The sequence below is a fragment of the Leptopilina boulardi genome, unplaced genomic scaffold, assembly GCF_019393585.1.
Source record: "Leptopilina boulardi isolate dan_hultmark-lab unplaced genomic scaffold, ZJU_Lbou_2.1 LbouV2_123, whole genome shotgun sequence".
Taxonomy (NCBI): domain Eukaryota; kingdom Metazoa; phylum Arthropoda; class Insecta; order Hymenoptera; family Figitidae; genus Leptopilina; species Leptopilina boulardi.
In genome coordinates this window covers 5,102,089-5,129,721 of record NW_026137667.1, presented here as the reverse complement: position 1 = coordinate 5,129,721, position 27,633 = coordinate 5,102,089, and the positions used below count along the sequence as shown (strand labels likewise).

The 27,633-nt window shown below is 27.7% G+C and overlaps 5 protein-coding genes across 7 annotated transcripts in view; 2 read left to right on the top strand and 3 right to left on the bottom strand.

Annotated features, from left to right (window-relative positions):
* The window catches only part of LOC127290902 (rho GTPase-activating protein 7), a 167,543-nt gene extending 156,540 nt beyond the window's left edge, over positions 1-11,003 (top strand). For both annotated transcript variants that reach the window (XM_051319724.1, XM_051319734.1), the window contains 6 exons: positions 6,365-8,051; positions 8,128-8,462; positions 8,541-8,692; positions 8,785-9,069; positions 9,158-9,337; positions 9,434-11,003. In XM_051319724.1, the coding sequence (XP_051175681.1) occupies positions 6,365-8,051; positions 8,128-8,462; positions 8,541-8,692; positions 8,785-9,069; positions 9,158-9,337; positions 9,434-9,548 (2,754 nt within the window). In that variant the 3' untranslated portion in view covers positions 9,549-11,003. The remainder of the gene's footprint in view (positions 1-6,364; positions 8,052-8,127; positions 8,463-8,540; positions 8,693-8,784; positions 9,070-9,157; positions 9,338-9,433) is intronic.
* The window catches only part of LOC127290938 (prostaglandin E2 receptor EP3 subtype), a 249,774-nt gene extending 235,646 nt beyond the window's left edge, over positions 1-14,128 (bottom strand). Inside the window, exons 1-3 of the mRNA XM_051319783.1 lie at positions 13,969-14,128; positions 13,666-13,808; positions 1,361-1,512 (exon numbers count right to left, since the gene is read on the bottom strand). The gene's annotated coding sequence lies outside the window, so the exon portion shown is untranslated. The remainder of the gene's footprint in view (positions 1-1,360; positions 1,513-13,665; positions 13,809-13,968) is intronic.
* Positions 11,389-12,656, bottom strand: LOC127290943 (nucleolar protein 12). Its single transcript, XM_051319794.1, has 3 exons — positions 12,478-12,656; positions 12,287-12,392; positions 11,389-11,959 (listed from the first exon to the last, which is right to left on the bottom strand). Exons 1-3 carry the CDS (start codon positions 12,573-12,575, stop codon positions 11,462-11,464), a joined length of 702 nt encoding a protein of 233 aa, XP_051175751.1. The 5' UTR covers positions 12,576-12,656; the 3' UTR covers positions 11,389-11,461.
* Positions 14,129-15,764: 1,636 nt separating the features above from the next.
* Positions 15,765-20,804, bottom strand: LOC127288087 (ATP-dependent RNA helicase DHX8). Its single transcript, XM_051315329.1, has 9 exons — positions 20,608-20,804; positions 20,148-20,233; positions 19,023-20,065; positions 18,637-18,941; positions 18,189-18,498; positions 17,719-18,097; positions 16,818-17,641; positions 16,325-16,709; positions 15,765-16,212 (listed from the first exon to the last, which is right to left on the bottom strand). Exons 1-9 carry the CDS (start codon positions 20,705-20,707, stop codon positions 15,991-15,993), a joined length of 3,654 nt encoding a protein of 1,217 aa, XP_051171286.1. The 5' UTR covers positions 20,708-20,804; the 3' UTR covers positions 15,765-15,990.
* Positions 20,805-23,838: 3,034 nt separating this feature from the next.
* LOC127290401 (uncharacterized) lies at positions 23,839-27,165 on the top strand. Of its 2 annotated transcripts, none has more exons than XM_051318940.1 (5): positions 23,839-23,901; positions 24,553-24,760; positions 24,861-24,990; positions 25,078-25,409; positions 25,499-27,165. In XM_051318940.1, the coding sequence occupies exons 2-5, from the start codon at positions 24,563-24,565 to the stop codon at positions 25,598-25,600; spliced, it is 762 nt and encodes a 253-aa protein (XP_051174897.1). In that variant the 5' UTR covers positions 23,839-23,901; positions 24,553-24,562; the 3' UTR covers positions 25,601-27,165. The 2 variants fall into 2 exon arrangements, with proteins under 2 accessions (XP_051174897.1, XP_051174888.1); XM_051318931.1 differs by having other exon boundaries at positions 23,841-24,004.
* Positions 27,166-27,633: the final 468 nt, after the last annotated feature.

Sequence of the window (27,633 nt, the reverse complement as noted above, 5' to 3'; positions counted from 1 at the left end):
TTAATAAGAATAATTCTATAGGAATTTTATCAAGAAAATTTATTTCGAAATTTTAATAATCGAACAGAAATATAACCCAAATGTATAGTGAATTAAATTCATCGAAATGCTTATTAAAATATCAAGACTATTTTTTCATATCCTAATTTAGAAAACACTTTCTTTAAAAAATGAAGACAATACTATATATTATTTCGTTAAGACGAAGATTGTTCACTGAGAGGAAAATTGACCACTTGTCGTACGCAGTCATCATCATTGGACAATTGTAGAATGTTAATCATTCAAAGATTCTATTGCACATGCGCATTTAATTCGTAATTTATATTTTTCATTGTATACCAAATAAATTTTGAAATAAATATACAACTAATTTCAATATCTATCATACGAAAAAAAAGTAGAATTTTTACCCCAAAATCGGTATAAAAATTACCTGCAACAAATTTTATCCTAGTTGAGGGCGCCACCGTCTATGTGAATTAACATTGGTGAAAATTACCCGCAACAAAATTTACCCAGCGTTTTTTCTGTGATATATAAATAATTTCTATAAGGACAAATACAATGAAGATGCTTGAGAAAGAGAAATTGACCGCTCAAATTGATTTTTATTGTACATTTGAAACCAGAGAATATGGGGTCCATCTCTTGTGTGTGCTATATCAGTTTCATATAATTACGACTTAATGAAATCAAGCTGCCGACCTCATTTATTAACAAAGGATCCATACTGAAATCTTGTACGGCGAGAGTGGGCAAAAAAAAAAAAAAAAAAAAAAAAAAAAAAAAAAAAAAAAAAAAAAAAAAAAAAAAAAAAAAAAACGGTTTCTCTAACTGACTCATATAATTATGGTTGTCGGAGATGTCTAGACTGCGTGAAGGCATAATCGCGACTCAATGGAAAGCGCTACTGACAAGGATATAGTGCTAATGGATATATACCACAATTTTATTATAAGAAGTTCATAAAAATAAAATCTTTCTCCAAAGACATAATTATTTATTTGTTGTCAGTTTAATGATCAACAAAAACAAAACACTGTGAAAGTGATATTCTTCAAAAAAAAAATTCATTTTTTTCTATAATTAATTTTTCTCAGGTGAAAAATAACCTTTCTATCAAATTTTTTTTACATAAATGAGAAGGTATTTTCATTTTATAAAAATACCAGCACTCATCTGAATTAAATTATTTATAAAATTCATTGAGAATTATAATTATTTGAGTTTCTTTATAAATACTAATTTCATTTTTTCATTACATACAAATTTTGATTTTCATTAATTAATTAACTATTTTGAAATTCGATAAGCCTTACGAATTGAGAACAAAAATTTGTTGTAATAAAATTTTTACCTTAATGATGAATTTGCAGCTGCAGGGAGATTCTTTCAAACTAAATAGCCCTCGGAGATCCCTACTTTCAAGTTAAATTTCCATTCAAAAAATGTGAAAAATAACCGTCAAAATAGACCGAGTTTTAAATAGTCTGCCATGGAGGATAGAATCTGTAACAAAAAAAAAAAATACTAACATGTAGTTAAATCTTTAACCGATCGAATAGAAAGTTATAAAAAAATTTCATTTCCTTTGACAAAAATAAGTGTGGCATTGAGACTATAAACACAAAAATCTTGAAAATATATGACTTATAGTTTTCGAGAACTCGGCGTCGATATAAGCGCAAATTTTTCTGACTGATTCCCTATAGGGAGTAAAACGTTGTCACGTCAAAAAAGATTTTCCATTTCCCTATAGGGCTTTTTAAATATTTAAATTGAGTTTTTTTTTCCTTAGCTCGTTATGGATATACACAAAAGTACCCAATTTTCATAAATCGTACTGTCGAATCTAACCGAGAATGGCGAGACAAGAATGTAAATGTTGTGTATAGCATTAGAAAACACACATCGTTAGTGCGGTATATATATATATATATGAAAGAGAGGATTGATTATTGAAACACAAGAGAAAGAAGAGACCTGGAAGAGAATGTAATACTGGATATTCCAGACTGCTTGGCACGACGACAAGTGAGTGGAGGAAAAACATTTGCGATGACAGATACTTGAATCAGCAATCGATTTATCACAAGAGGGTATATATTCCATTTTCTTATACATTCTCGCAATATAATGGAATATAAAAGAGAGGTAAAGAATTATCCGGGGATAATGGAAGGGAGACGAGCATTACAACAGTATATGTATTTAATTCCAAGTAGTGAGTGGAACACGTCTATAGGATTCTTGTTTTTCTTAATACGCTTTTATAAGACTATATGAAGAAATCGAGATTCTCCAGGACGATGCGACTAATGAGACTTCTCATTGAAACTTCTGGAATCCTTGTTTCTTCTCTATAACTGCAAAAGATCTCGAAGAGCCGGTACTCCAACAGGATACGCACGTGCCATTTTTTAAATTCAATTATATATAAAAATAATTTCTACGAAAAGAGACGTACACTCAAACTCAAAAATAATCGATTTTTTCAAATTTTTTTTTTTTTGAATTTAAAAATGGTTGCAAATAAAAATATTATTTTCTTTATCTTAAATGAATTCATTGATTGAATTTAAAAATAAACTGCGTAGACTTATCATCTCTTGTTAAAATCACAATCTTTAATATTGGTTCTTTAACTTGGCAATCACAAGTAATTGAATTCAGTCAAAGGTCAATTAAAATTTTTACATGTATTAGTTCTGAGAGTTCAAATAACATTTTTTTTTTTAAATATAAAAATTAATTTAATTACAGTCAATTAGTATTATTTAATTTTTTTAATTCTTAATTTACTTTTTTTAACCGTTTTTCAGAGAGACAATTATGAAATAATTTAAGATAAAGAAAACTTGAACTAAAAATATAACGTACATTGAAAAAACACCTAACGGAATATAATAAAAGAATCTTTAAAGACTTTCAAATAAATGAAACAAAGCCACCTTTTGTAATGCAACATTTATATAAAAAATTCTGAAAAATTTTAAGAAATAATTTACTTCATATATGTATATATAGTTAATAAATTGAAATAAATAATAAATTTCGTGGGATTTAATTCAATTATACACCGGATTTTAAAGGACCATGAATGAATAAATAAGAATAATCTTTGACGCATGAAAATTGGATAAAGTGCCAAACAAAATATAAGAGAGTTGACACATTTTAAGTATCACCCCCGCGAGGAAGATGAAAAAAAAAAAAAAAAAAAAACTCATGTCATGACGATGGTAACCAAAAATACGCATATATATCTACATTTAAATTCTGTTGTATATATGTCTTTCAAAACGATCCGTTGGTCCCCCTCAATTATACATATATACCTATACACAGACAGAGAGAGACCGAAAGTAACAGCCCAGAGCCTTTAAAGGGTGAAGTTTGTGTGATGTGATACCGTAAAATTAAAAAGATTCGGCTAATTTGCGGTTTCCTCTGTCATGTATATATGTACAATGTGGGTCGTCACAGCATCAAAAAAAAAAAGAAAGAAAAAAAAATTAATAATTAGGTTATATATAAAAACCACGTTTGACACCTTTCTAGAGAAAGTTTTTCTTTTATAATAATATATATATATATAATTTTTTTTTTAAATCGCGTGACTTTTATTATTATATTCCCAAAGATTTTCTTTTTTTCAAATGAAATTCGCTAAATATACCCATTTTGTGAGAGAAACTCAAATTACTTTATAGTTATTATATAATGAATTATATATATATATAAACTTTAATTTACTTGATGAAAATAGTAATTTTTTAAATTAGAAAAAGTTTTAACGAATCCACGAGAATGATTAAGCAAAATAAAATGTTCTCTTTAAATAAATATATTACTCTTCTTGATCAATTAATTTTAATTAATAATTAAAATTAATCAATTTTGTTTTAAATTTCATTTTGAGCGATTTTAATTTATAAATAATACAAAATATTAGAAATTTAATAATTTTAATTGAAAGTAACTTAACAAAGTTTCTTATGTGCAAACTAAAATTTTGTGCATAAATAAATTTTAGAGTGACACTTTTCTGAGAAATAATTTGTTTTATAATTATTTGTAAAATGGTAGTTTGTTTAACGTGTGCGGTGACGGAAATGACGAACGCAGTAGGTATGAAAAGTACGGGTGACATGGCTCGTTGAACATCGAATAAGTTTCAAAATAACTCCATGGGCATGAGAATAATCATCATCACGTTGTAGTAATAGCAGCGGAACGGAAATGTAGATAAAAGTTAACTGGCAAGCTCGATAATAATTGTCTGTGTAAAATGCTGACTAAAATGTCTGTTAAAAAAGGGAAATTGATTTTATTTTTAAAAAAGAAAATCTATTTTCATTCCATTAAAAAACATCAAAGAGAGTAAAAATAAACAATATACAATGATATTGTCTTCAAAATTTCAAAGAAATCACCGCCTTGCTTTTTTTTAAATAATCAAGTTTTCGGAAAATGAATATTTATTTCCTGTTTTAGAGAACGAGAACGAGAAGAAAAAGACAAATTAATATATATATTTAACAAAAAGTCTCGGCTTTATATTCAGAAAAAAAGAAATATATTAATGAATTGATTTTCATTTAGAAGTTAATAATAAACCAGACGAGAATAGACGTTTCTTCAAATCCACTAAAAAAAGATATGAGCAAATTTTCTAGGTTCAGATCGTTTTTATATTATAATTTTAAAAACTACGTCAACGTTTTTAAAGAAGACTTCTATTCAGTTAAAAAAATTCACAGCGGGAAAAAAATTCTATGGATAATAATGTAGAAATGGAGATTATTATCGAGTCGTGACAGTGACTCTAAATCACGGGATCAGTATGAGATTAGTCCTAAGATGGCAAACCATATTGCCACTGAAGTACTGCCCCCTTTGGATTCGGAACACTATATATATATAGTTAATGTAACTTTCTATAATATAAGAAGCTACTTCCGTGACTTCGAAAATGTCATATATATAGTTACGAAAGCTACTATGAAATCAGAGTTTAAAAATTTATAATTTCCTTGATGAAATACCATAATATATAGTGTCTGATTGAATAATGTATATAAAATTTTTTTTCTAAAAAAAAAGAAACACCTCAAACATTATGACATTTCACCGGATCTTGTAAAAATCAGATAACACACATTTTTCATATTTTGTAACCTCATTATTATTTTATGATCTTCTAATGTGAAATGTCAAAAGTAATTTTATCTTTTAATTTTTGGAGAAAACATATTCATAAAATATTAATCTTCTCTTCTTTTATATAAAATAATACCTTCTCATATATTAATACAAATCGTAAAAATAAATAGAAAATAATTTAAAATTTTTCTAAAAATAAAAAATGTTTCGCGAATTTCTGATTTCGAGAAAAAATAAATATAAAATTTCCACTCTCTCTCTCTTATTTTTGTTCGCAAAATTTATATACTTTTTTTCTCCCACCACATAAAAGATAAATTACTTTAAAGAGGGAGGTTGTACAAAAGTTAAATGGATAAATTTTTTATTTCGTGGACCAGATTCAATTCACATATACCCCAGGATGAAAGTAATATTCTGGACGTCAGAGATGCTCTCATTTTAAGTTAGCGAGAAATGTCGAAAATCGAGAGAATCTTACATCGTTTGCGGGGGAGGGGGTGGGGGTCATGACAGTGCAGGGTTAGGTAATCGGAAAAGTGCACCTAATTTCAAAAATCTATTTCAAGAAGCGTGGGCAAGATGATATTTTTGAGTTGAGGTTTGTGTCTCAGGCAATGCCACCGCACCTCAAGTGTTACTTCTTTCTCTTCTTCTTCTTCTTCTTCTTTTTGTCCCACGGCGCACAACTTCCCAATCATATTATATTTAACTGTCCCACTTTTTCGCGCGCGAGATTTTCTCGTATGTGCCTCTTTTAATCAAGCGCGGTAACGATACGGCAAGTGGTTGTCGAGATAAAAAAAGAGAGAAAGAAAAAACGTCAACTTTATTATTTATAGCCATCGTTTCGTAGTCATAAACCTACAAACGTAAAAAGGCACGATTCTCTGGACCAGGAAAGATCCCAGGCGTGGTATACTATGGTGAAACAAGATCCATTGTCGCTGTGGGGTCAGGTCATATGGGTCGCAGACCGCATGCATTTATTTTCCATATATAACAAAGGCGTCAAGTTTCGTAACGAACTTGGACTTAGAAAGTCAGGATTTAACATGACAAATAGGTCAAACGAACCTTTACCCATTTTAGGAAAAATAATTTTCTAAATGATCCAGAAAACTTTTGAATCAAAAATTCTTCTAAAACATTAGTATTATTTGAGATTTAACAAAAAAAAATTTTTATTTTGCAGGGAGGAGGAGGCGATGATTCTGATGAGGAAACACAGTGTGCATTAAGCGAGAATTGGATGTTTGAAAAGAAAACAAGAAGATGGTCGCGTGTATGTGATGTGACACAAACGAATCTTGAAAAATTGCAAACAATCGCAAGTCAAAATATACCATCCGAAGAGGAATCAATTGAAGAACGTCTTGAAGTTGAAGAAGCTGAGGATCAATTAGATAATTTTAGATATTCCAGTCTTCCTCCAGGTACAACGCCCGATGATATTGGTCAACGTTTTCGTCGCACTGGTTCCGAACGCATTAAAGATGGTGCAAAAGCATTTTTACGACGTGTCGAATCATTAAAATCACGTCGAAGAAAACGACAAAATCGCGATGGCGTTGTTATTAGTGGACCACAGGTCCTTGATGTTATATCAATGCAACAAAAAATGAAGGATTTAAATTGCGTTGATGTCTCGCCAACAGGTTCAGCACCATTATCATTCAATGATCTTCTATTGCCATCGACGCCATTTCATTTACCAGCATCGCCACTCACCTTGCCAGCATCACCTAATCATCTTCCACCATCACCAATGACTAATGCACCAAGTTTATTTGGTGATGACTCGTCAAGTTATTGTTCCGATGGTTCACAAGGCGGAGGACCAACACCAACACCCACGCGTACGAAAATGAATCGTGCACGAAAATTTCTAAATCGTGGCCGTGAAGATCAGGGTGCTCTTAGTGATTCCGAATGTCAGCCAACAAGCTGGAGGCAAAGGTACTTTAAGGATGCTAATAGTAATCATACAAAAGTTCTAGAATGTGTCTCACAAAGTCCAAAGGAATCGCCAACAAGATCGGGAACAATTATTAATCGCGGTGGTAGTTTACACGCTAGTAAAGAATCCAAATTTAGGGATTCATCGATTAATCAAGAGAAGGTTACATCATTGAAACGTGAGGATAAATTTCACAAAAGTTTTAGACATGGACGTGAAGATATTTACAGGGACGATAGATCACCATCCAAGGAGATTACAGTTTATCGGGAAAAATCAAGAAGTAAAAATTCCGATTTAGCGGGTAGTCAAGAAAGTAGTTCGACAGCAGCGAGTAAGGATTCGGATCAAGAAGAAGATTCGCCAAAGCACAAGAGTACAGTCGTTAGGTGGCATAGCTTTCAAAGAGGTTCTCTTAATCCTGAAGCATTGGATCCACTTTGTCGTCGAGCGATGGCATCAATGTCATGTGGTCAACTATTGGTACTGAGGAAATTGGCACTTTTAAAGCTAACCGCCTGTATGGAACGATATTGTCCCACTCATAGAACAGGTTGGAATTGGGAATTACCGAAATTCATTAGAAAAATCAAATCGCCTGATTATAAAGACAAAACAGTTTTTGGTGTTCCCTTGTTACTATCATTGCAAAGAACAGGTCAAGCTCTGCCAAAATGTATTCAAATTGCTTTAAAATGGCTCAAGACAAATGCTCTCGATCAGGTGGGACTGTTTCGAAAAAGTGGAGTAAGATCTAGAATCCAAAAACTAAAAGTCATGACCGAGACACAGGGTGACAATATCAATTTTGATGGACAACAGGCTTACGATGTTGCCGATTTAGTTAAACAATATTTTAGAGAATTACCTGAAGCATTACTCACTAATAAACTATCCGAGACATTTATCGCTATTTTCCAACGTGAGTATAAAAATTCAATAATTTCTATTTTACAAATATCATTTAGCTGATGATTAAACCTAATTATTTTTTACAGACGTTCCAGTTGAACTACGTCCCGATGCAGTTCAATGCGTCCTGCTACTATTGCCAGACGAGCATCGAGAAGCATTGGAATTTCTTCTCGACTTTCTCAATATTGTCGCGAGTAATTCGCCCTACAATCAAATGACTGCTTCCAATTTGTCAGTATGCTTAGCGCCGAGTTTATTCCACTTCAATCATAATGCCAATGTGACTAATAGGTCAAATAGTGTCTCGCCACGAAGAAGAAAAACCGTCGGCACTCCTGATCAAAGAGAACTCTCCGAAAACAAAGCAGCGCATGATTGTCTTTTATATCTTGTGAAAAGTCATCGCGAACTCTTTATGGTAAAAATAGAAATTAATTATTAAAAAAAAATATTTAATTTCAACTTTTTCCTTACTAATCATTTTATTTACTTAAAGGTGTCATCAGATATGTTGACTCAATGTCATTTTAATTATATGGAGGAAAGCATTCCCGTGGGTTTGGAGGAACTTGGATCAGAATTGAAACAAGATTGGAGGGGCTATTTAAATGCCTGTACGACCGCCTTATTGAAAGAAGCACGAGAAAAGTAACTATCAACAAAATAAAATATTTATAAATCAAAAGAAAATATTATGAAATTAATTAACACTAATTAAATTAATTAATAATTAATTTTAGAAGCCGTGGATGGGTGACAGTTAATAATCCAGCTGATTCTAGTGTCGAAGTTGCTTACAAAAAAGTCGGAGATGGACATCCCCTTCGTCTTTGGCGAGTTTCCACTGATGTGGAAGCACCACCCAATGAATTATTGAATCGAGTTTTAAGAGAACGAGACATTTGGGATCATCAATTAATTAAATATCAACTAATCAGTAAATTAGACACAAACGTCGAGATTTTTCAGTATGTCACTGGAAATATGAGTCCTCCATTGCCAGTCAGAGATTATTGTGTTTTAAGGTAAAATCTATTTTTAAAATATATTATCGAAAACGAAAAATTTTTCTCGAAACAAAAAAAAATATAAGTAAAAATTCTGTTTTTACAGATCATGGCGAAATGATTTACCTAAAGGTGCTTGTGTAATTGTCGAAACATCCGTCGAGCATCCAAATGCTCCTATCACATTTGGAGGAACGCGAGGCATTGTTTTAGCATCTCGATATTTAATTGAACCTTGTGGAAGTGGCAAATCTCGCATTATGCATCTATCCAGAGTTGATACAAAGTATGTTCGATTTTTAATTTAATTTAATAATTTAATTTTTAGTGTTATATTAATTAAATTTATTATTATTAATTTAATTGTATTTAAAATTTACAGAGGAAGAACTCCTGAATGGTACAACAAAACTTATGGACACATTACTGCTCTTCATCTGAGTAAAATTCGCAATTCCTTCAAACACACGACGGATGGTCCAGAGAGTAAAGTTTGAGATAGGGATTCCGTGCAACATTTATTGTTGCACGGAAGCATACAAACGACTTCAATCTAAATGCGTGAAAAATTTTCTAACAGAAAAATATGAAGATCAAAAAAGATCTTGAATATACGCGAAGAAGAACTTCATGGGCATTTTTACGAATATAGAAATGAAAATGAATTCATTTCTATAGAGATGGGCCTGGCAAACCAATAAATACACATTAATTTGTGTTTAATTGTCTAACAATAATAATAATAAGAATAATAATAAAATTGCTTTCATTCCAAATCTCGAAGAATTTTTGAACGACAAATAAAAAAAGCGATAATAAGTACTTGAATTTTGAGCAGTATATATGACAAAAAAAAGGCTATTTAAATAAAGCCGGACTTTTTTAATTGCCTCATAAAAGAGGCAAAAAAAAAAATGTTAATTTAATTAAGAAATCATGATTTTATAAAATCAATTTGATGACTTTTATACTTTACTTTCGGACCAAAGCTAATTTTTATTATAGAAAAGTATCTCGTAATTCGTTTTAGTATTAAGAAACGTTAAAAAAAAACAAAAATATTATGCATGAATAGAAAAAATATCAAATGTATAGAGACTTATCTAATTATTGTTGTTCTGAAAAAAAAAGAAAAGAAAAGAAAACATTAATGTATAATTATATAGTATTTCATCGTGAGAAAGAAAACGCTTAAAACATTCTGTGTATTTCATAAAAATTTAAAAATTCGAGAGTGCAAGTTATTTCAAGAAAAAGAAATAATTAGTTTTTTAGAAAAAAAAAGTGTGTGTGTGTGCGAATGTGAAAGAAAAAAAAAGAAATTTATAATTTAAAAACAAAAAAACTCGTAACCCTTGTAAATATTTGATGTTAAGGAGGGATATTAAAACACGAGTTTGTAGGCATCGAGTGACGAAAATTGATGTCTATGCAGTTACCTGAATTATGTTATATATAAATAATAAATGACGTAATCGGCTCTTAATGTGTTCGAAGTGTTAAGTACCAGTTAATTCAAGTTACCTGCAAAAATTTACAGGGACCATATTTAAAAAAAAAAAAGAAAAAAAAATTGGAGCCCAAAAAAAATCAATGACCTGCGCATAATAACCTATATCGAATAGATGTATTTTAACATAATGCTAGTCACACTGTAAGAACAGTGACAACACAATGAATGTATAGATTTTTATTCCACTGCGTTAAATATAAAAAGATGTTTAAAATTCTATTATATGCACTGCGAGACATGCAAAGAGGAATGCATGTGAAAAAAATATATATATATTTTATTTTTCTGTCTAAAAAAAAACAAACCCGCTAATCGCGAAAGAGTGGAAACAAATGTGTCTTCGTGTCGTGTAATGATTATCTCTATTCTTATAATCAATGTCTGTTAAGTTGTACATATGTATATTAAGTATATAACGAATATATATTCATTAAATATATATTCCTTTAAAAAAAAACATCCAGTTTATTAATCCCATTCCTTTTTTTTAGTAATTTAAATTTTTTCAAAAAATTAAAATTTGTATTCAATTAATTTTTAATTTTAATTAATTAAAGATTAAAAAGTTTTAAAAATATTACAAAATTCAAAGAAATTAAAGTAGAAATATTTATTTCATTTTCTAATTACACTTGTATGTAAATTAATAGAAGAAATAAAAGTGGTTTTAAATTTACAAAAAAAAAAAAAACATTAAAACAAATGTTTTTTCAAATTAAACCATTTTATATAACTTTAAAAAATATTTAATCATTATAATTCAAGTTTAAGTAAATTTTGCTTACAAATTTTAATTTCTATTTTTGTAATTAAAATTGCAATAATTCTTAGATATTGTATTTATTTACAAAATATTTTATAAAAATATTTTTCAAGTTTCTTAAATTAGAATAAAAATTACGCGCTTCGTTTATTTCGGCTATCCTTCTTTTTTAATTTCTTCTGATTCTTGATTTTTTGTCTCATTTTCTTTTTATTTTTTAAATGCTCAATTTTTTGTTTTTGCTGAAATGCCCGGCTCTTTTGTACTTCCTTCGTTGCAATTCGTTTTATTGCTTTTTTAATATTTTTACCAGACTCGGATGGTTTTTTCTCTGGCAATTCTTTTTCTATTTTTTGTTTTTTTAATGGTTTCCTTATAATTTCCATACCAGGAACTTCATTACTATTAAAATTATCATCACTTGCTTCATTATCTTCATTGTCATTATCATTGTCATCATCATATTTGACTACATTCTCTCCAATTAAACTGCTCTGTTGTTCTAAATCTGCGACATTTAATTCTAAAATGCTGACTGTATGTCCTTCCTCTTCATATTCTTTTTTTGCTAAAAGTTCCTCTAATTCTGGTACAGCACGATAAGAAATCCACTTTTTATAACTATCTTTAGCCTATTAATAAAAGAAAATAATTGATATTTAACAATTTGATAAATATTGTTGCACTTGAAATTTTAAACAATAAAAGTGAAAAAAGAAATGGTAAATTTCAATTTATTTTCAAAGTTCTTGAATTAAAAAAAAAATAATTAAAACTTTCGTATAAATTTAACTTTACATTGAAATTATAGTATTATTTAAAGAATCTCTAATATTTGTTATTTATACAAAAATTGTGCAAATAAATTATATTAAATTAATTGTAATTATTATTGTTATTGTAGTCTAAATTTCATGTGCAACATAACCTAAATTATATGTTCTCTAAAAACAACGTACATTTTTCTTTATTCTCTTTTTTTCTTCTTTTAATTGTTGCTGCAATTCTTCTTGTGCCTTTTTTTGTCGTTGTAATTTTCTTTTGCGGAAACCACCAAGGAACTGTCTTCAAAATTAAAATTTATTATATAGTCATAATGAGACTTGGTTGAATTCATGTTTATATATTTGTAATTATTTTTTATTTATACCTTCGTTTTTCTTCGTCAAATACTAAATTAATTTTCTTCTGTCGAGATGATTTCCCCCGATTTTGTTTTTTATCACTATTTTCAGTTTGTTTCTTCATTATTACACAATAATTGTTTAAAAATTCGTAAATTCTCACATTGAAAAATCTAACCTCAAACCTTAGAAAAAAAAACACGTGGTCACGTGGTAAATTTGTGCTCGGTGCACATGCGCTAAAGTGGATTGCTGATTGGTATTTGATTTTCGCACGAATATTCAAATGTAAAAAAAAATTAGAGGAAATATTTATATACATTTTTTTCAAGTATATCAGAAATTAATTTCGGTTGAATAAAGTTAAAAAAAATAGTATTTTAATATAATGGGAAACTTTTAAAAAGTTAAGAAAAAATTCTAAAAAAAAGTTTGTTCTAAACTTTTTTTAAAAATTTATAAAATAACTTTTTAAAGTTTCAATAAATGTTAAATTAAAAAAAAAAAATTCCAATATTTTTTGAAATAAAAGACAATAAAATGCAAAGAAATATAAATTTGATAAATATATATTAAATAACATAAAAAAACAACATAGTGACATAATAAACAGAAAAAAATGCACAAATATTCTTCAATAAATTCATTCACACCAAAAATAAAAAATTACCTGCCTACCTAATATATTAGAAAAACCTTACACGAGCCCAAAAATTTTAAACAAACTCATTCGTACGAATAAAAAAAACAACTTATATACAGTTAGGCATTTGTTTTCAAATAAAAAATGTTATAAAAAATTTATTTGTATTTTTAATTATTAATTATGAGCATTTATCTTGATTTAATAATTATCTTTAAATAAAAAAATTTAATTGATTAATTTTCTTTATTACTTAATTTACTAATTTAATTTATTTTATTTGAATTCAAATTAATTGATTTTTTTAAAGTGAAAATAAAATTTATAATAAAATGAGAAGATGAAAATAATATAACCAAACTGTATAATATAAACACAATGTATCATGAGAATATATGACACTGATGTAAATAATGGAATTTTTCTTCTGAGAAAAAATTTGCTCTTATTATGCAGAAGAATGTTTCATTAAATGTTAAATAAAACAATAAAAATGTACACACTTATATATTTTTTTTAATTACATCAGTGTTGTCACTATGTTGCTTAAAAAATTGAATGAATAACTCACCGGTCGAAGAAGTGCTGCAAACGGGGGGTGATGGTTTCCATTGGAAAATCCTTCATCAAAGGATTATTGAAGGCGTGAAAGAGGTGACCTTGATCCTACAGAAAATCCCTCGCAGTATTCTTTATAATCGTCATCATCAAAAGCTGAGGAAAAAAATAATAATTAAATTCTCATAATCTACAATATATTAATGATCATGTAAATATAAAGAACAAATGAGATATTCAATATATTATTTTTTAAATGAGTTTAAACTTGTTAAAAGTACAAAGTAAAATAAAAATTAGATTTAATTATACTCACAAAAACGAGGTTAATCACCTCGAACATGGAGGTGTAACAATGCAAATAATACAAATACAACTGGAACATATTTTTCGACACACTGAACACTTTACCGAATTTTTATGACTTTTTATAGAAAATTGAAAAAATATCGCGTGTATTATTTAGAAAAGTTAACTTCCCCCCCCCCATCCCCCTGTAATGGACTGACCCAAATATTAGCGCCATTTTTTCTTTTATCGTAATACCTAAATAGCTTAACCCCCCCCCCTTTAATAGTAATGTTGTTTATAGATGGCCCCTTTGACGAATTTTAACCGATGAAAAAATTTTCGCGAAACAAACTAAAAATCGGAACACGATAATACCTACACAATTTTCGATACGTACGAGAATAATTCCCACGCGAACAGCAATAAACGAGACGAAAACATTTTCTACTAAATAAAATTAACAAATTGACACAAGAATACTTTTCCAAGACTATAATAATCTACGCGAACCGTGCAAAAACCCCCATTGCAAAATGTATGGCGTACGATCCCCATAATCGAAACAAAATGGCCGCCATTATATGCATCCAAATGACCCATGATTTTTGCGAGACAAAAACTATTAAATCAATACGAGAAAACTTTTCGTGAACAATATTTCATCTGTATTCCCGAAAATACTTCCGTTTTGAGTAATTGGAGACAAAAAAAATCACTCGCTACATTCCACCGGCCGGTGTATACATAACCTATCCAAACGCCAATACTGAAAAAATATTGTAAAACGTAGCAATTTTTAATCTTTATTCTCGATAGGAAAAAACTAATATTTCAACGTTCATTCGACCGAAATAACAAAAAATTAACTAAATTAACGATTAATCTGCAAATATTTACAACACTTCCTACTCTATTGACGACAAAACACGAAATGTAGAGACCGTTGGCGCTCATCGACAAGAAGAAAGTTGGGGGAAGTGGGGGAGGTAGCAATTTGCTGTGCACGCATTCTAGCAGCCAATCAGCGCTTTCTTCTCCATTTTTCCAACCAATAAGAGTACGCAATAATTGAACATTTCCGGTTCACTTCACAACTTTAAAATTAGGATCACCTGATTGGACAGATTTTACCAACAACAAAAAGGGCGCGAATAACTTTTTTTTCAAATATTAGAATTTTATTATTGTATTTTATTTTTAAGATTAATGATAATAAAAGTAATTCTGTAATTAATTATCTACTAACTAATATAATATATATTATTAATTACATATATTAATGTAAAATATATATAATATAATAAAAAACTTAAAATTTTAATATTATTATAATTTTTAAAACAATTATTTAGTAATAATAATAATAATACAAATTTAGTCTATTAATAATAACGTTTATTATTTAGTATTACTAATTTTATTATTATGATTTATTTATTTTCATTAAATAAATAATAATTTTAGTGTAATTTAATAATTTTAATTTAATTTTATGTATTTTCAATAATTTAAAAAACAGGATTATTAATTAATCTAATACAAATTATATTAAATTATAAAGATCAGTATTTATTTTTTTTAAATAATTATAATATGAATTTAATTAATATAATTAATTAATTAAATTAAATGAAGTAAGAATATATTTAATTAAAAATATAAAAACAATTTTAAAAATTGTAATTTTATATTACTATTATATATAAATAAAAAAAATATTAGTATTTTGTTTTAATTGATTTTAAATTAAAATTCTTAAATTTTAAAATAATAAATAATAATATTAATCATTAATTATTGTAGGTAATAAAAAAACACACATTTTATAGGCAAACGTGCCACTTTTTGTTTATACAAAAAGAAATTACAGAATATTGAATTAAATTAGAAATATGATTGGTCGCATTTAAATTTCAATGATAATGTATTGTATTCGCTACAATTAATTAATATGTACATTTACAGAAATTATTTTCAGTAATAATTTAAAATTAACAAATATATATTTAAATATATATATATATATATATGTTTAGAAATTAAATGCTTAATTACGTCGACGTCGTACTCTTGATATTCTCCAGGCATTCGGTTCTTCGTATTTATTATATAATGGTTCAAGTCTCTGGTTCTTCTTAAATTTACTTAATTTCGCTGGATCGCTAAATTTAAAAAATGCCGGCGCATATTCCACTAGCCATTTTGGATCAATTGTTGTGACCTCACGCATATATTCTTTTGTCGTTTGAACTAATTCATGATAAATTACCTGTAAATTAAAAAGTTCTCCAATTATTAATAAAATAATTAATTTGTTTTATCAAATAAAGAAATAAAATTGTTCTTATTTTTTAGATAACAAATAAATTTATTTTACGTACCCATTCTGGTTGTCTGTTGAACAGAGCACTGCTAGGATGAATGTAAACGACTTGGCTATCGACTAAAGTTCTATATCCCTCTTGTGGATCTTTTTTCGCAGCATTTCTAAAGAATCCAGAACAAATAGCCTTTTGAACTCGAACCGTATTTTTACTTGCTGAGACGACGTCTAATTTATGCCTATCCATAATTCCTAAAAGTTGTTTACGCACATCTTGTGCACGTTTAAGTGTTCGTATTTGTACGAAATTTTCATAACACCACGCATTACTAAATTTATTGTTTCTCCATGAATTATAAACCGCTAATAGAGTTAAGTGATCTCCTTCAGCCTGATTAAATTTTGCTTTTTTCTGATCAGCTAACGCTTGCTTATCTTTTGGCCTAAAAAATAATTTTTCCATTATTAATAGACATGAATTATATTTTAGATGATTATAATAAGAAAATATTTAAAATAATAATGAAATTAATTAATTTATAAATACACACCTGTAAAAAACATTTTGTACAGACAACATACTGACAATTGTTAAAATTTCTTCAGAACATTGTAAATGAACGCTCATGATTAACATTTTTGATAAATTTGGTTCCAAGGGAAATTCAGCCATTCGCCTACCCAATCTCGTTAAAAGTCCCTCATTATCAAGTGCACTTAAACTGTGCAATGATTCCAATGCCATTATAAGCGATTCAACTGGCGGTGCATCCATAAAATCAAAATGAAGCAAATCATTAATACCCATTGTTTTTAATTGTAAAACAGTTGTAGCAAGATTTGTACGTTGAATTTCCGGCACTGGTGTCGGTAACATTTCATCTCTATAAGCTCTTTCTGTATATAAACGATAACATTTTCCAGGGCCAGTTCTTCCGGCTCTGCCTGCACGTTGTTTTGCTGCCGCTTGACTAATTGGTGTTACATTAAGACTGTCCATTCCAGTTTTAGAATTATAGACTTTTTGCTTCACAAATCCAGGATCAACAACATAATAAATTCCATCGACAGTTAAACTTGTCTCGGCAATATTTGTCGCAATAACAACTTTACGTGAACCAGGTGGTGCAGGCTCAAAAATTCTTGTCTGCATTTCTGATGGTAATGCTGAATAAACGGGTAAAATAATTAATTCAGGTACATCTTTGCCCAATGATTTCATTCGCTCATAAAGAATTTCACAAGCAGTATCAATCTCCTCTTGACCAGTTAAAAATAGAAGAATATCGCCTGGTGGCTCACGTAAATGTATTTGCATAACTGTTATTAATGATGCGTCTAAATAATCAGTCTCAGCCTCCTTTGTGTACATAATCTGAAATAATTTTTATAAATTTAAAAATAGAACAATAAAAATTATTTAATTAGAAAATTAATTATTAAAAAATTCACCTCAACATCAAAAGTTCTGCCTGGAATGGTAAAAATTGGCGCCTCAAAGAAATATTGAGAAAATTTCACAGCATCCAAAGTAGCGCTGGTAACAATAAGTTTTAATTCTGGTCTTCGGCCTACAGCTTGTTTTAAAAGTCCAAATAAAACATCGGTATGAATTGTTCTCTCATGAGCCTCATCCAACATAATAACGGAATATGTTTTTAAATCAAGGTCCATGAGACATTCTCGTAATAACATACCGTCTGTCATGTATTTTATTTTCGTTTCTGGACCAGTGCAATCTTCAAATCGAATTGTATAACCAACTTCCTGACCCATACGACAACCAAATTCTTCAGCCACTCTTTTTGCTACTGAAACAGCTGCTATACGCCTTTATTGAAAATAAAACAAATTATTAAAATTTTTGTTATATAATTTATTTTAAAAACAGAAATAGTCATTTAATTATATTATAGAAATACCTTGGTTGTGTGCAGCCAATTTTTCCCCGAGATGTGAAACCAGCTTCTGCTAAATATTGTGTTATTTGCGTTGTTTTTCCCGAACCAGTTTCTCCAATAACTATGAGAATTTGATTATCGGTAACGGCCTTAACTAAATCGTCTCGTAATTTATAAATTGGCAATGATTGACGTTGCTCTAAAAGTGTTAAATTCGTTTTCTTTCCAAATGATGATTTTTTACCGCCAATTACGTGCTTCTTCCATTCAGGTAAATCTTGCGTTTGAAGACCAATGCCTCGAGCATTCGCTGCCATCGAACGACTTTCAACTAAAAATTAAAAAAGTTTATTAAAACTAGTACTACAAAAATGTAATCTAATAATAAAAAATTTAATTTGTCAAATAATTAAATTCTATTTGAATTTAAATTATTTAAAAATAAGAGACAATATTGATTTTTTTTTACCATCTGGCAAGGGATCAATCCAATTTTTATGACTTCCCGTTGGTGCTGAATCTATTTCTTGTTCTCTTTGCAGCATTTTTTGTTCCCTTCTTTCTTTTGCTAATGCACTTTGCATCATCGCAGCTTGAGCTAATGACCCATCAGGATTTTTGACAATTCTCACTGGACTCAAGTCTCCCAAACTTCTGCCATGTCCTTGTAAAAAGGGAGGTTCCTCTTCTACTAATTCTATTTCTATGTCCTCATCTTCATCATCGTCACGTGGTAAAAGTCCCGTTTCCATGTCAAATTCTGGTAGTTCACTCCTATAAATTTACCAATCATTAATTAATTTATTATTCAATATAATTATTAATAAATAATTAAATATTAATTAAATAATTTACCTATCTATACAATTCGCTGCAAGCATTTGTTTAATTTCCCATTTCTCAGGCGATGATAGTCTTTGTACTCGTTTCCTAGAATATGTCTCGTCCTCATCGTCATTTGCTTGAAGTTCCAATAATGACGTTGGACGATCAGGATTCCTCAAATGTTTCTCATCCTCCTCGGTTCTTGTTACATTTATAACTGGATTGAGATCACGTCCTGTTTCTTGATCGACATCCTTCATACTCAATGAAACTTTTTGACCGCTTATACTGAGAACTTTAACGAGAACTTTTTGTCCACGTGAAACAACATCACTTGCACTTGCAACGCGACCTTCTCTTCGTAATTGTGAAATATGAACAAGACCCTCCCATCGACGTTTTAATGATTCAAGTTGAACGAAACAACCAAATGGCACAATATTCGCCACTTTACCAGGATAAATTTTACCAATTTCAGGATCAATTGACAATTCCTCAGTGGAACGTGATCTTGATCTTTCGCTTTCCTTTCGCGTACGTCTTGAATCTTTACGATCGTCGACTCTTGATTTTCTGGTACCAGACCGTGATCGTTTACGTTCTCGTGATCTGTATCTTCTTCTGTCTCGAGATGTATTTTCACGTTTATGATCCCGTGATCTGGAGCGCCTGCGTGAACGGGAATTTGAACGACGTCGAGAACGTGAATTTGATCTTGAACGATGTCGAGAACGAGATCTACCTTTATGTCTCTTATGCCTTTGATGAGGTGATCTTGATCTATTTCTATGAAGGTCACGTGAATGACTTCTTTTTCTTTCGTGTTTAATTTCATTTGATTCATTACTATTAGTCTTCAAGCTGGATGGTGCAAAGGCTTCTAACGAGGCCATTGCTTCATTAATAATATCATCGTCATTAGCTAATTTTTTATCTTGTCTTTCATTTGGTAGAGCTAATGCGGGAAATTTTGTTGATAATTCATCTTTTTTTGACGTTGCTGGTGGTGATGCTTGTGTAGGTATTGGTTTCATGTGTTTTATAATTCTCAAGAGATTTTGAACAAAAGAATCCTAAAAATTATAAATTTTTAATTATTAAAAATAGTTGTTTTTTTAAAATTAGATAATTATAAAATGTTTATAAAATACTCACAGAAAATTCCGCTCCATTTTCAATTAATACTCTTTTAAAGTTTTCGAAGGTACCATTTTTTTCTGATAAATGAATTATAAATTCAGCTGAAATTAAAAAAAAAGAATAAGGTTTATTTTTGTAAAAGTACTTTTTTCATAAAAATTATAGAAAAAAATTTTGGCAATAAATAAAATATAATTATACTTTAAATTAATTAATTAACATTTAAAGCATTTGTTAATTTATTAATGTAAAATATGTAACTTTTACACGCGTTATTACGTCAAAAGTAAATCACTTAAAATTACAATTAAATATTGTTTTCAAAAATAATTTTTAATATTACTAAGCAAGTTAAATAAAATAAATATCTTATTATATTAAATATTACTATGGAAAATATTTGTTAATAAAAAAAAAGAAGAAGTAAAAGAAAACGTATAATTAATGAATATGAGGTTATGAACTGTAAACTTACCTAAATCTTTATCGTTTACTCCTAAATGATTTTCTAATTCTGTACATATTTTTGATACAAGAGACAAATGCTCTAATTTTGCTACTTCGTCTATTTCCATATTTAATTAATTTTTAAACACACATTTCTTTATATATTATTTTTATAAAAACCCACCACTTCAACAAGCATCACACAACAGTGAAACAGTCGTATAAAATTGTATAAACAGAATCAAAAGAATGAAACATCAATATTACAGAAAGTAAATTAAGGACTAGCTTTTTAGAGAGATGATTGTTTCTTAAAATGGCCACTACAAGTTGAGCGCTCTAATCGAAAGTCAATTTATTTACCAATTTTAACGGAACATACGTTTTTACGTAATTATAATCGAGATAATCGATTATGTTTCACCTCTACTCCGTAGGAGGCGCGCGCATTTATCCCCCCCTACACAGGCAGTCTAGCGCGCTCGCTCATTGGCCTAGCGCTCGGCCAATCAGGCTCAGTATGAAGGAAGGCAAGAGCGGCTACACTATGGCGCGCTTCAGTACGAGTTAGGAGCTCGTAGAGTGAATAAGTGGAGGAAGTTTTGCGTCGGTGGAAAACGAATAACGTTTTTTGCCCTTTTCGGTTCACTGACTCTAACCTTTATTCCCTGGTTAATCTTTGCAGTTTTTTCTTTAATATTTTACAAATTTTTATTAAATATTAGTATATACTTAATATAAATACTAAATGTATTAACTAGGGAACCTCCACTTTACTCTTACGAATCCAAAGTTTATTATCCTATTGGTACGGGTTAAAAAAGTTTATTTTAAATATATACAGTCTTTTTTGTGTTTTAGTGATTGTTTAAGTTTTTGTGGTTTAGAAATGTGTTCAGTAAACGAAAAGTTTTGATTCCAAATTTGTGTAAACGGTTTTTTGTTCGGGAGTGTCACATCGCATATAAAAGATTAGTTGTTTTTTTTTATCGAAGTGTGTTATTTTCTCAAATTGTGAATCGTATTTTTTCGTTCAGTGGTCTTAATTATTTTATAGAACGCCGAGTTGGGCGCCGGTATTTTTTTCAATCAAAAGTATTCTTTGCATTATAAGATTAGCGTGAATATTATTTTAAAATGTTTTCAGTTATCGGATGAATTTAAGTGTTAGTTCATATAGGCTGTTGTATGTAATTGTTATATGGAAAATTGGTGTTTTTAGTGTCGTGCCTAAATGTGTAGTGAAATATTTGTGCCGTTAAATTATCAGTTTATTTAGTGTTTGTGTGTGTTCTTCGGAAAAATAGGAGAATGTTGCGGAGCAGCTCCTGGAGGAGATCTGGCATCGCTGAGCGCAGTTCATTGTAAGTTTATTAATTATTTAATTGTATTTATATTTTTGTGTTTAGATAACATTTATGATTATAAGTATATTATTTCAAAGCAAGAAAAAATATTTACTATTGATTTTTCAATATATTTCTAAATATTTTCAAGAATTTTCAAATATTTGAAAGTATTTTGAAAAACTCATAGCTGTTATTAAATTTATTTTTCAGGCAGTTCTAAGATACTGAAGAAGAGGAAGGATAGATTGGATGAGATGGGATGAGATCTTCGGTAGCTGTTCCAGGGAAGGCAATGCAGACATCCGAGCAGCCTCCGCTCCAACGTGGGAATCCGCGATCGGTGAGTTTTCTTTTTATTTTAACACCTTTCCTGTTTGTAGGGCACCTATTTAAAGAAAACTTAATATTTCATAATTTATTAAATGTTTAAAATTAAAAATCAATATTAAAAAATACTTATTCGGTTATAGAAAATTCTTTTAACTAAACAATATTTTGATTAATTATCGATAAATTATTAAATAAATTTTGTTGGAAATAAATGTAAGAAAACAAAGTATCTATTTTGTTAAAGTAAAAAAATGTTTTCTTTTTTTTGGTTTATAAATAGGAAAGGTATTGACAACATAGTGACAGCATTGCAAAAATTTAATATTTGATATTAATTTTTATTAATAAAAATATTAAACTTTTTGTCAATGTTTCTTTATTATATGCGTGTGTGTGAGTGTTTATTGAATAAGTTCAGGTGACGGATACGTCCCGGGACGTAATCCCTAGTTTAGGTATTTGCACCTGGGCGGTATGGACAGTTCCTGACGTTGTATGATTGTTTCGCGGGGATTGGAGTTTTTATTTTAAATATAGGATTTAGGTAGGATATTTTTCGTTTACTTGTGTGTATTGTGATGATGTAAGAGAAAAAATTTATTATTTTTAAATATAGCTATAGGTAGGGAAATAGATCATTATTAAAATTTAATTTTTTGTCACTATGTGTCACTATTTTTAATTTGTGAATTTTATTTGTTGTTTTCTTAATTTTACATTGTTTTCAGAGTCATCGCGGTGAGAAACAATATTTTTATATACTTTTTTTTATTAATCCTTATGTTCTTTCAGGAAAATATTTTTAATAATATCATTTATATTCATACTAATATTAATTCTTATGTTCTTTCAGAAAAATATTTTTAACAATATTATTTGATACTTTTTTTTGTACTATATATGTACCTACTAAACTTTAATATTCAGGGAAAAGTTTGTTAAATTCAAAGCAAAATGTAATTGAACAAAATAAACATTTTGTCCATTTAATCAAATATTTGGTTTATTTAATCAAATTATTTTACATTCATAACAGATTTTGAAATAAACCAAAATATTTGACTATTGAAATAAAAATAAATTTATTTAAAACAATTGAAAAAAGCTGTTTATTAAAAGTCAGTACGTTTTCTTTGAAATTTTAACTTTTTCCTGAGTGTATAATTATTTATTAACATTGATTATATTTATTATAAATATTATTATAAAAAGAATAAAAATTTTTTTTATATTTTTGACAAAACTCGGAATTTAAAAAAGCTATGACATTTAAAAGTCTAGCAGTTTTTTTTTGTCAAAACTTTATATTTATCAAAAATAAAAGCAATGCAGACATTTTGTTTTGCAAATTTTTATTCTAAAAAAGTAGAATTGTAAAAAAGAGTGAATTAAAGTGTTTTTAGAGCAAGTTTTTAAAAAAAAGGTATGTAAATAGGTTTATATTTATAATTTTTAAAGTTTTTATTGAATTTTGTAATTAATTTTTACAAGAAGTTTTAATTTTCCGAAACGATTTTACTGCCTCTGGTGACCATTTTAAGAATTAAGAGTCCAATTCTGACATACCTGTAGCACATCTAGTGTATTCACTTAGTCTATTGTAATAAACGATTTAGGTGTGCCCGTTTATAAGCTGTCAAAAAGTAAACATTGTTCTTTTTTATTTATTATTTATAAAGAAAACAATAAATGTAAATTATTTACTTGATTAAAATAAAGTGTTACGCAATTAAACAGGAAAAAACGGTAATACATTATAGTATTAAATTTAGATAACCTCCATAATAATCAATTCGTTATTTGATTGTGGGTGTGACACATGACACACTCTAATTTTTTTTAATTATTCACTGTTTTTCACTTTGCTAAGAAATTATAAAATAGAAGTTTTTCTGCAATTGTTTTTAAAATAGTAATTTTAATCTAAGAGTAAGGATAAAAATAATCTTTATTGTATTTTATTAGAAAGGGTTTATTGTTTATATGATTTGTTTAATTGACATTTGAAATGTAATTACATTCTTATTGTATGAAATCATCTTTATTATTTTTATTTTATTGAAATATTTTTGGATATTAATGTTATTGTTGGATATTTTAATTTTTAAATGGTTACACACAATATAGGCAAAATTGTTTTTTAATTTAAATTTCTAATAAATTAAATCCATATATAATTATTTTTTTAATTATTATTATTTTTATTAATAAATATTATAGTTATAAAAATAATTATGTAAAGTAATTAATAATGTTAATATTAATATTTGTAGTTAATTAAAATATGTTTTTAGGTTTATCAAAATGAATTACGGGAAAAAATCGCCCAGTATGGGAACACCTTCTGTTTATTCACATGTAACAAGTCGTAGTAATGCAAATCTTAGATCAACAAGATCAGTGCGAAGTGTTAAAATACCTTGGTATCGAAAAAAAGTTTTAACCCATGCATATATTCTAAATATTCAAAGAGCTTCTATGGTAACAGCAATATACTCACTGGTAATTATCATTGAATTAATTTCTGAAATTTTTAATTATATATTCGATAATTTTTCAGTATTAATTTTATTAATTGAATATTTTTCTTTCTCTGTTTCAGTGTCTTTCAATATTTACTATTTTCACTCAAATTTTTGATATTTATTGTTTGTCACAAGCAACTCCGGGAGTTACCCATTATGGCTATAGATTTATATCATATGAATTTGTTTATGTTGGAAATCGTCATGGTAAAATTTTTATTTATGAAAAATATAAGAATATTATTCTATGAGAATATTTTTTAACAATACATATAAATATTTTTCTTTTTACAGTTCGAAATGCATTATTGGTATTTGCAATGTTTTCAATAATTGGAGCAATCATTATATTTGCAACATCTATAATTCTGATAAAATCTTTAAGAAAGGAACATGAGAAAAAAATGATTCCTTGGATTTGGTCATTTTTGGTATTTACTGGTTTACGTATTCTCATGTATATATTTTACAGTGTTGTTAACGATTTAATATTTGGTTATAACGTAATAATGTGCCTTCTTTGGACAATATTTTCCATTGCTTCAATTTATGGATGGCTGATTGTGTATTCTTTATATATTGAGCTAAGTGATTTGACTAAATTAGAGGATTTAGCACATTTGAGAGTAAGTTATTAAAAATACTTAATAATTTCATTAATGTTTATTTTTTATTATCATATAAAATGGGAATTAAAATTTGTTTTTGTTCTTAGATTGGCACAATGCAATCTCTAAATGCATCGACGACGCATTCTATTGCTGGTTCTCGACCAACAACACCACATAGCACAGTATCAACAATGCCGGTAAATTAAAAAAAAAAAAAAAAATCTATAGTCAAAAAACAACTACAATTCTTTTACAAAGTAAAGAAAATAATTCACAAATAATTTTAAGATTCTAAAGTTTAAAAAACTATTCTTGGTTTTTTATTTGCAAAAAATATTTATATATAGATTTTGAATGAAATCAAACGACCGACGTTGTGTTCTTTAAAGATGTGCGTATCATGTTTTTTTTTTTTAATTCGAAAAAAATAATGACTGAAGCCCAAACTTTTTTTTTAGTACAAAAAGTATATAATGAGAAAAATATACTATAATTCAATAGTATATTTTTGTCAGGTGTATATTATAGAATCTCATATATAATATTAGATATTTTTCGAATTATATATTGTTAAAATATTTTATAAAACTAACGCACTTTTAAATCCGTCCAAAAATTAATAAGACTATAAATGTCTATAATTTTGTTTTGTATTCGTAAAAGAAATATTTTTTCACGTTTGAAAATATTTCTCAATTGTTGAAAATTCGAAATTTCTTTATAATTTTAGTGGTATAATTTTACCACTAGTACCAAAAATTAAAGAGAAATTTAATGTCTTTAATTTTTGTAAATTTTCACGAAAAAGTAATTTTTATTCATTATATAATTATTCTAACTGTATTTAGAAAATGTTTACTAACATATTTCAAAATTTTATTTTTTAAATTTGTTTAATTTTTTATGAATATTCTTTTAAATTAATTTATAAAAATATTTCAATTTTTGAAATTGAATTTTAATAAGAAATTTTATTAGATTGACTCTAAAAATGTCTTGATAAATTACAAAAATGTATTTTATTTTTAGAACCATTGATTAATTAGTAACTGAAAATTTTAATCGAATGCTTCTTTTTTAATTTCTAATAATATGTCTATTATATTGTTTAGAAAGAATTTAAAATATATTTTTACAATTAAACGATTTACTTTTAAAATTGTTGAAAAATTTCTAATAAGTCGTTTAAATATCAAATTTTTCCATATTGTAGATCAAAGCAGTTGAGATTTTTTTTATAATGTGTAAGGTTTTAATTAGAAATGTACAAAGAATGGAATTTTTTCAATTTGCACATCTCTAGTTTTAATGAATACACAAAAAATAATAGTACATAACTTTAGTATCAAACTTACAGTAAATTAATGAACTAATTGATTTTTTTTTTTAATTCATTATAACATTGAATTGTGTACTTCCTTTAATTATATACTTGTGTTAATCTTGAAAAGTATTCTTCAATTTTTAAAAAAAATTTCCTTAATTTTTAAAGAACTTTTTTTAATGTTGAAGAATCTATAATATAGTATTTTCAGTGTATAAAAATCAACTGTGTACATATAGATCTTACATTTGTAATTACTGCGAATTATTTCTCATATTTTTATATTTTTTATTTACAAATTTATAATTATTTAATGTTCGTGAGAACAATGAACAATGCCGTCCTAGAAATATGTATTGTTAAGTAGTTTAGAAAATAAGTTAACATATCTAAAACTTGTATTCTCGTTTATTATAAGAAGAATATACCGTCCATTTTACGACTTTTTCGATCGTTTCAATAATTTTTCTACATGAAACAATTTTTTAAAATAATTTAAACACTTTTAATTCACTTTAATTGGTAAATTTAAATTAATGGATAATTTAGATTTATTGAATATTTATCTATTTATTATTATTAAGTCAAAAAGATTTTAAAAAAATCAATTCAAAAAAAGATTTTAATATTTTGCGATAAAAAATTTTATCCTTTTTGACAGTAATTCTATTTTGTAATAAAAAAAAATAATAGATTATTTTCTTCAATATTCAACTGTTTTATTAAAAATGTTACGTTATTTGATTTAAAAAAATCTATTATGATTCAAATATACATTCGTTGAATGAACATAAAAAAATGTTTATGGATGATTTTGAACTTTGAAAGAGTTCAAACATTTAATGCATGCTGTTTGATTGTTAATAGGTTTTAAATGTGCTCCGAATATTTTAATTTTGATAAATCTATATTATT

Excerpts from the sequence above, each read along its gene's own strand:
- LOC127290943 (XM_051319794.1), bottom strand. The coding sequence starts at position 12,575 with ATGAAGAAACAAACTGAAAATAGTGATAAAAAACAAAATCGGGGGAAA. Across the intron at positions 12,393-12,477 it reads TTTGACGAAGAAAAACGAAG|ACAGTTCCTTGGTGGTTTCC; the intron begins GTATAAATAAAA and ends TTAATTTTGAAG. Across the intron at positions 11,960-12,286 it reads AAAAGAGAATAAAGAAAAAT|GCTAAAGATAGTTATAAAAA; the intron begins GTACGTTGTTTT and ends TTTTATTAATAG.
- LOC127288087 (XM_051315329.1), bottom strand. The coding sequence starts at position 20,707 with ATGGAAATAGACGAAGTAGCAAAATTAGAGCATTTGTCTCTTGTATCA. Across the intron at positions 20,234-20,607 it reads AGTAAACGATAAAGATTTAG|CTGAATTTATAATTCATTTA; the intron begins GTAAGTTTACAG and ends TTTTAATTTCAG. Across the intron at positions 20,066-20,147 it reads AAAATGGAGCGGAATTTTCT|GATTCTTTTGTTCAAAATCT; the intron begins GTGAGTATTTTA and ends TATAATTTTTAG.
- LOC127290401 (XM_051318940.1), top strand. The coding sequence starts at position 24,563 with ATGAATTACGGGAAAAAATCGCCCAGTATGGGAACACCTTCTGTTTAT. Across the intron at positions 24,761-24,860 it reads TAACAGCAATATACTCACTG|TGTCTTTCAATATTTACTAT; the intron begins GTAATTATCATT and ends TCTCTGTTTCAG. Across the intron at positions 25,410-25,498 it reads AGGATTTAGCACATTTGAGA|ATTGGCACAATGCAATCTCT; the intron begins GTAAGTTATTAA and ends TTTTGTTCTTAG.